This window comes from Macadamia integrifolia, chromosome 13 (assembly GCF_013358625.1).
Source record: "Macadamia integrifolia cultivar HAES 741 chromosome 13, SCU_Mint_v3, whole genome shotgun sequence".
NCBI lineage: Eukaryota > Viridiplantae > Streptophyta > Magnoliopsida > Proteales > Proteaceae > Macadamia > Macadamia integrifolia.
The window spans coordinates 10980041-10989042 of record NC_056569.1 but is presented as its reverse complement, the minus strand read 5'-3'; the positions used below and the strand labels follow the sequence as shown (position 1 = coordinate 10989042).

The 9002-nt window shown below is 35.1% G+C and overlaps 1 protein-coding gene across 1 annotated transcript; it reads left to right on the top strand.

The window, feature by feature from the left end:
- Positions 1 to 5569: 5569 nt before the first annotated feature.
- LOC122059660 ((3S,6E)-nerolidol synthase 1-like) lies at positions 5570 to 8699 on the top strand. The gene is made up of 7 exons (XM_042622598.1): positions 5570 to 5802; positions 6256 to 6511; positions 6665 to 7034; positions 7141 to 7359; positions 7448 to 7586; positions 7702 to 7950; positions 8221 to 8699. Exons 1-7 carry the CDS (start codon positions 5629 to 5631, stop codon positions 8509 to 8511), a joined length of 1698 nt encoding a protein of 565 aa, XP_042478532.1. The 5' UTR covers positions 5570 to 5628; the 3' UTR covers positions 8512 to 8699.
- Positions 8700 to 9002: the final 303 nt, after the last annotated feature.

Genomic DNA, 9002 nt, shown 5'->3' with positions numbered 1-9002 from the left:
TGTTTTAGTACCAAAATGGAGAATACCATACTCTTACTGGTGCGCTCCCTAAACTTATCTGGCAACATTGGCTCCTAGTATCACCTTCTCAACTTTGATCACTATGTATTGTAACGACAAGAATGCTACTCAAAATACTCATAATGAATTGTTCTACAAATACACAAACTAGCATACGAAGATCTATTGTCATTTTATTCATCGTCATTTGTTTTGTGAAACTTGTTATTCCCTTTGTTCCATCACTACAACAACAAGTAAATATATTATTAAATTTATCCTTCCTTCCAGTCACTTTCATTCATTTGTATCAAAATTCAAGCTGATTTTTTGAGGAGAAGTTAAATATATTGCCTATATATTTTGTTTCATTGTTTAAAATTATCGTGTTATATATTTGCATCTCTATAATAATATAGATACATAAAGTTTTACCAAAATTAACACTCCTTCACCCCCCCTCCCTCCTTCACCCCCCATCCCCCATTCCCATCCTCAAAGAAAAAAAAAAAAAGTTAAAAAAGAGGATGATATACAATATTGTTGCGGAGTTCCACAGTTCCACATAACATTATGAATAAGAAATGCGTTACACGCTCTGTAAATGTAAAGCTTTCATGACAAGCCTCAAATTTTGAGCCACATGGAAGCGTCCTCTAATCAAACAAAATATTGGTTGGCAAGCATAGTCCTTTCATTAGTTATGTGACAGAATTTGAATTTGTTTCCCCTTTTTAGGATTCTCGTTAAAGTTTGGAATTTAGACTTAGCATTACTTTTTCTTTTACCATTTTTATAAAAGACAACACATGTTAGTTTGCTTGTCACTAACTCTAAATTTAGACATAGTATTACTTTTTCTTTTATCATTTTTATAAAAGACAACACATGTTAGTTTGTTTGTCACTTTTTACATATTGAGAAAAAGAAAGAAAAAATAAATAAATAAAGTTAACAGCTCACCATTAATACAAACAAACAATGCATGCCCACCATGATTTTTTTTTGAAGTTGGGTTAAAATTTCTATTTATTATAATAGAAAGATAATATGTTTTTGGCATAATGGCATAAATTCACTCAAAGCCTCAATGACACAGTGGGTGAGATGGCATTTGATCGATATGAGGACTCAAGGGTTGTTGAATGGTAAAGACATGTAATCTCAAGTCATGAGTCCAAGACATAATGTTTTGACATTATAAGATGGATCCAGTTTTTCTTTAATATTTTCCTTGTAAAATTTGAATCTTTCAACAAAATGGAGAAAGATTTTTTAATTATTTATTATAGGGGTGAGAGTTGATGATGACATAAAGTTTAATAAGAGGGATCATTAAACGATGACTTTAGTTTACTAGAGCTATTGATATATTGTTTCAGCTTGGTAGAAACAAAATGTTTTTCCTCAGGATTCTCTCAACTAGAGTGAATAGAGAACGATAACTAGAGGATTGTTCAATCAAAAGGTCATTCTTAAGAAAGCAAAATTGTTTTGGATGCTTCAGATAGATAATAACCCTAGATTGTATGGATCTAATTTTTTCCAAATTTCATTCACGCCTTAGATTAGAGAATTTATCCATCTTCCTTAAAGGAGCCAAATGAAATCAACCCATGTAAAGATAATTAAATCTTATTAAGGTTAGGATTTAAAGCCACTTGTTGAGATAGTGACACTTTTTTTTTTTTTTTTTTACTTTATAGAAAAAAGTATGTAATGTTGCCAAAGTGGACAAAGTTGAAGTAGTTGTTCTTTTGAAAAATTTCAGGTTGAGTTTTCTTGTTGGGTCTATTCCGAAAATTTTTCTCACCAGCAGATTTGGCACACAACATGCATTATCGAGACCAATTAAATGTGGATACCAAGAGACCTTTCAACACAAAAAGAAATAAGGACACGTAAAAATCGTGTCTCGACTCTTGACTTTAATGTACCAAATGGAAAAATGGTTCGTAAAACAATTTTATAAAATTAGAGCACCAATCTTACCAAGATCAATGATTGATTTGACAAGGCAAGCTTGAATTAATGACCATCAAAGAAGGAGATGAGTTTCAAGCTCACTAACAAGTAGTTAGATAGTTGGGTTCAGCACAAGTCGTCTAAAACAAATCATTAAATTTAAAATGTGGTAGTAATTGAAATTGATCAAATCATCAATCCATATGGCCAAGATAGGTGATAACATAGAAATAGCCTTCAACATTTAGTTATAGGTCCCTTTTTCTCTCATTGTTACTTGGAGAAGAAGTATGGGAAGAGATTCATTGAATTGACGAACATGCATTTTTAAAGGTAAAATAGGAAGATTAAATAAAAAAGGAGTGTCTTATCAACAATTCATCAAATAGGGGGTGGGGTTTATTCCATTTCTACGGTTTGACACTTCAAACCATGGTGTCATTTGCTTGATTGATAGACCAGAAAACTTGTGTGTATTTATATCTATTTGTCAAAAAGTCCTTGTTTAGAGAAGTCTAGCATTTCCAATCAATTGTTGAGTTATGACCATGGGTTCCTTGATTGAATTTTGTTTTGATAGTTAGGCCCAATCAGATTTGACCTCAAGAACTCTTTATAATGGTTTTTTTTTTTTTTTTTTTCATTCGATTTATACATATTATTTTTTGTTTATATGATTCAAGTTGATGGATTTTAGTCTATATAAAAACTAAACTCAATGGGTGGACTATCACTTTTCAAAATAAAAAACTTGGTTTGGTTTTAAGTGACTGGTTTTGGTTTGTTATTTTGATTCTAATTTGACACTAATCAGGACCTTTTTATTAATGAATCTTCCCTCCAACTGTATTCCCCTATCTATTTGTAGAATTTGTTTAAAAATAAATAAAAAAAGGTTGAACATAGTCTTATAACCACGAATAAAATTTGACTGTTGCTGTTGTCTGGGTTGCAGTCTGTTTGCTGTGAAAAGAATGGAATAATTCACTTCTGTAGTTAGCTGCAACTTGGTAGCAATCAAAATTTTATCCTCAACCACGGCCCCCTATTTTATGTTTTTTTGTTCCAAGAGTAGTTATTGAATTGAGAGTTCATAGAACTTCATATCATTGTCAAAAAATGAGACCGGATCACTTGAACTGACTAAAATCAACTGGATTAAACCAAACGGATCAATCAAACTCCTTATTAATTTTGGTGTCGGTTTAATTTTTAAAAATATTTACCAAAGAAAAACTTTAACTTTTTAAAAACTATTAAAAATCCAAAACCAATTGGATTGGTTTGCTTAGGTCCCGAGAAACTTTAGCTTGAGCCACGTCTCCAATAGAATCTAATACAGACATTTCCTTGGGTATGAGAGATCACTTATTTATTTTGATTGAGAGGGGTGCCCGCAAAATAGCCATTTTGGAAAGTGTTGTCTTTCTACAAGAGCGCACTTTCAAACACGCGTGCAAAATGACCACCGCTATTATGTACCAAGGAAGAGATGCCATATACTATATAGGCATGGGGCGGATTCTCTCAGTCACAAGTTATCATAAGTTTCCTCTTGGAAAGAGGCGTGTACATGACTATTGTGTGTGATGGGTAGTTATCTTGTTATTAGTTTTAAGTAATTATGGGTTTTAATTATCATGGGTGTTTTAGTGGATGTAGGAAGTTATTTTAATTAATACAGTACGGGTAGTATCGTGGCTATGTGGCCATCATGGGAAGAGAAGTTATGTAACCATGAATGTATGTATGTTATAAATTAGTAGAAGACTAATGGAAAATGGACTTTTGAACCAAATTAAACTTTATGAGCTAAGGTAGACTTCCTTATCCACGTCAGACGTCAGCTTCATTCGTAAAGCCACCCTCTTTTCCCTATTTTCTCTTCAATTTCTTCTTTTTATTTTATTTTCTTTTAATTTCTTCCAATATTTTTTCCATCCCTTTTACGCATGTAACAACTGCGTCCCTTCCAGTCGATGCATGTGTGTCCTCTCTTTGGATAGGACACTGGTGCAGGAGCCACATTTCCGAACAAAAACCCTTTTCCCTATTTAAAATTAAGAAGAAGGTTCTCTAACCCTTTGGGACAAGGTGCAATGGCATCTCTGTCTTTCTCCTCACATGAAATGACATTGTTGTCCTCTCAATATATGATACCATATTCTCACACCTTATTGGTGCGCTCCTCTATACCACTTGCTTCATGGGTCAGTAATCAATTTTGGAGCAGTATCAATATTAGTAGAGGCCCATACGTATTGTTTCCTAGCCAATCCAGCTCAAGGATTGATATCGGATCTTGATCAGATACCGATCCATATTGGATCACATCATCAAAAACTTGTAGATTGATATGGCTGATATCAGGCCAATACAGACCGATATGCACCTATCCTGATTGATATTGGGACAATCTAAGCCGATATAGGTTCGAATCCTATAAGATGATATATATTTACAAGTATTAATCCAGATTGATATTGACAGAGACGGATACCAGTTCCTAACATCATTGGTTGGTTTCAGATAGGGGTGTTAATTTGAGGCCTACAATGGCTGACCCGATTGAGCCTGATCGGGAAACTCGAAACTCGAAACTCGAAACTCGAAACTCGAAACATTTCCATCTTATTCATTAATGTGTTGGGCTCAAACCGAGCCCGACTAATATCAGATTGTTTCTTGTCCAAAGGTGCTACCCGACGGGCTCCCAACCAGGACTAACCGATTAACTCAAGCTGAAATGTTTAAAATATGTTTAGAGTCCACTTAGAGAACTTGTTTACTCAGCCGACATGTTTAAAACATGTATAGAGTCCACTTAGAGAGCTTGTTTACCCCAATCCAATACGTTTAAAGTCCGTCTAAAAATTAATGTGTCATTAGTCCAATTAAGATTCAATTATTGAGAACATGATTAAAGACCAATACTCACCGACCATTTATGAAAAGGATGACGTGTTCTACAAAGATCGATTCACGATGCAAAATCTTAAAGTGGAGATATCCGAAGCCCGATTAGGTCAGACTTATTGATCGCCTGATTGAAAACCCTCTCCTTTCAATATAGAAGATGATGAAAGGACGTCCCCACCTTTACGAAAAATCTAAAAATTCCCCCATGATCTCTTATCTATGCCCAGATGCGCTTGCATGGGTCAGGGAGAGCTCTATTCCCGAAATTATTATTAGGAACTGATTGACATGGTGATGCCTAAGTAGGCCCGAATTCATGTGGTTAGCACTATGACGTACGTCAGTCCATCTTTATGTCTTTATCACCAAAAAAAAAAAAAAAAAAAATTAAAGGATCCCACGCTCATGGTTACTACCTGGGATTGCAGCTGAAGAAATGGAATATTCACTTGCCCCTAAGATTCACAAATACTCTCCTAGGTTATGATATTTTTTAAAATGTTCATTTAGATTCCATTTTTTTGACTACCACATAAGTTCCATGTGAATGGTATTTTAAGTTTTCTTCATTACGCTTTTCATATTGTCCATGATTGAAAGTTGAACCACACAGTTGAGGCCTACCTCATCTTTTCCCCCTAAAACTACTATAAATTGAGATTCCTTGCAAAAACTTATCATCACTTCGTTACCAAAAATATTTGGTATCACTGGACTCTCTCTGAAAATTTGAAATCATTCTCTATGGCCGTCTTTGGTAGCAGCTTTGCCTCTTCCACCCCTTCTCCACTTCCTCTAAACAGAACCCAAAAATTTAGAAGAACAAATTCTATCAATGTTCCTACCATGTCATTAGCTTATGGTGGAGGCATCCCTGAATCCCTGAGGCTTATTACTAAACCTCCCAGCTACAATATGGTAAGAACAGAACTTTACTTTTTGCATCTTACTATGTTTAATTTGTTTTCTTAGATCTCATTTCCTTGCTTTTGGTGTATATAAATGAGTCCAAATTGTTCGTAGTGAGAGGTGAGGTGTAGTGAGTATTCAATGATTGGAGGGGCACGGCCATGCATCCTAGCCGTTGGATGCTCACCGCACCTCACCGTCGACTGTTTTGCCGCTACATAAATTATGTTTTTCTAGGGTGTGGTTCCTTTCATGCCCTTATTTCCTTCTACACTTTTCTTATCTCTGCAAGAGATTCTCTTTTGCCGATTTTGATTAAATAAATTATAGTTTTTTCTTTTAATGAGGAAAAAAAAAACCTTTTAATTTGTGCCTAATTTCTTTGTTTGAAATAGGTATCTTGATTCTTGATAATCTCTTAATTTCTTAGTCTATGAGTTCACACTATTGCTTCACTTGTAGGATGGACTTCGAGTGAAACACGCTGAGAAATGCAAGGAAACTAGGCTTATGCTCCAGGAACTTGAGGATCCATTAGAGAGTATGATAATGGTTGATGCATTGCAACGCCTTTGCATCGATTACCATTTTGAAGAAGAGATCGATACAGTTTTACACAAACATTATAAAGTCTTCAATTCTTCTGTCAATGCCAACTTGCATTGCAACGCATTACATTTCCGATTGTTGAGGCAAGCTGGTTATTATGTTCCTACAGGTATAGTTACTCTTGTAGAATCTGTATCAGCCGGTTCCATGTGGGGAGGGTGGGCACATTCCAGAGCTGTCACACCGGAGCACCCCCACCCATCCCCACATGGGGCATGAGCCAAGCTCATAATTGACTTGGTTATTATTAATGTTAAAGCAGATGTCTTCCACAAGTTCACTGACAAGAGAGGTCACTTTAGAGGAGAATTGAGTGAAGACATAAGAGGATTGAAGAGTTTATATGAAGCTTCACATCTAGGAATGGAAGGAGAAGATACACTTGATGAAGCCAAGGACTTTGCTCACAAGCACCTTAATGCTAAGATGAGAACTCTCAAACCAGAAATGGCTAGAGCTGTAGGTGAAACATTGGAGCATTCTTATCATAAGAACTTGGCAAGGTTCAAGGTCAGAGACTACCTCAGTTCTAAATGCACACCTGGATGGAATAGTCTAATACAGGAACTTGCAAGAATGGATTTTAACATCGTTCAATCCTTACATCAACAAGAACTTTATCAGATTTTTAAGTAAGTGATTGAAGCATCTTTTATTGGATTCCAATTTTGATTGTTTGATGGGAATATCAATCAATGTCTGCTAACTAATGGGAGCTTAATTTTTTATGTTAATTAGGTGGTGGACAGAGATGGGTTTATCAAAAAAGTTGAAGTTTGCTAGAGACCAACCATTAAAATGGTACCTATGGCCTATGACAGTTCTATCAGATCCAAAGCACTCTGAGCAACGCATCCATCTCACAAAAACCATCTCACTTGTCTACATAATTGACGATATTTTTGATGTTCATGGAACACTTGATGAACTTATTCTCTTTACTGAAGCAGTGAACAAGTAAGCTAGCTCCTTAATCAACATCTTTAATTTATCGAACTTATAAACAAGTTAATCTATTTCTAATTATCAATTTCATTACATGTAGATGGGAACCTGGAGTTATAGATGGATTGCCTGATTACATGAAGATTTGTTTCAAGGCTCTTGACAATATCACCAATGAAATCAGTGATAAAGTCCTTAAAGAACATGGGTGGAACCCCGTCGGCACCTTACAGAAAGCGGTATTAATCTATTTTTTTAATATAATTATGAATTACTAATTTGTGATTATAATTAATGAATTATTTTCTCAAGTTCCTGATAGCTAATTTTTGTGTAAAATCTGATTCCATGCAGTGGGCAACCCTTTGTGATGCATTTCTAGTAGAAGCCAAATGGTTTGCTTCTAGGCAAGTGCCTAAGGCAAAGGATTACCTAAGGAATGGAACAATAAGCTCAGGATTACCTTTGTTGTCAGTTCATGCATTCTTTCTGCTGGGCCAAGGTCTAACCAAGGAGAGTGTTCATCGTTTGGAACAAACGCCGGCCCTAATATCTCGCCTTGCAACAATTCTTCGTTTGTGGGATGACTTGGGAAGCGCCAAGGTAATGCAAAAAGACATTATACTTTTTTTTTTTTTTTTTTTTTTAAATCATTGTCTGGTGTGTGGCAACCTATAAGTAAAATAAGGTTTTCTTAATCCGATGGAGGAATGATGGGATAATCTAGATGTGACCCTGCCACTCTCCACCTAACATCCCCCCACCCCTATTGTAGGGTCTCGATGCCCCATGGTGAATGGATTCAAGAAAACCTAGTTCTAATAACCATCTTTTCAAGTTACTAACCAAAATTTTGTTTTGATTGATTGATAGGATGAAAAGCAAGAAGGGCACGATGGATCATACATTGAGTGTTACAAGAAGGAACATGGGGTTTCTTCAATTGAAAGTCTTCAAGATCATGTCTTTGATATGATTTCAGATTCATGGAAGGAACTCAATAGGGAATGCCTCTCATCAAGCTCATTCTCACCGTCCTTCAAAAGGGCTTCATTAAATTTTGCAAGGATGGTCCCTGTGATGTATAGTTACAATGAAGACCAATGTCTTCCAACTCTTGAAAAATATGTCACATCACTGTTGTACGAAAATATTCCTCTGTGATAGAAACCTATTTCTATTTGCAACTTCATCAAAGTCCTCTTTGCGAAGAACAATAAAATAAATAAATAAATAAAAGAAAAAGAAGAAGAAAGAGGAGGCGCGGTGGTGGAGGTGGGGAAAAAACTTGTCATTTTGATTCTTGAAGTTATATGAAGTATTTCTTGCAAATAAATCTTGTCATTATAGTAGTGATTGTCTGGTGATAATGATTATCATTATTATTATTATTATTATTATTATTATTTATTCAATTGATCTATCTCATGTAACATTTGGGTATTCAATTCATCACATGATAAGGCTTAGAGTTATCTAAATCTATAAACACAAATCCTCTTACGCAATACAACCCTTTAATAAGTTGACAATTCTTTTATTTTGGTACATAATAAGTTGACAATTCATAGGGATAAGAAAGGTAACAACTATTTGCAAGAAGAGGAAGAATATCTTCTCCATGCAAGGATGGAGAAGAATAAAGGTTTTCACAA

Bases quoted from the DNA above. Each gene is read 5' to 3' on its own strand.
- LOC122059660 (XM_042622598.1), top strand. From the start codon at position 5,629: ATGGCCGTCTTTGGTAGCAGCTTTGCCTCTTCCACCCCTTCTCCACTT. The intron at 6,512-6,664 runs GTATAGTTACTC...ATGTTAAAGCAG, and splicing joins TGGTTATTATGTTCCTACAG to ATGTCTTCCACAAGTTCACT. The intron at 7,360-7,447 runs GTAAGCTAGCTC...CATTACATGTAG, and splicing joins TTTACTGAAGCAGTGAACAA to ATGGGAACCTGGAGTTATAG.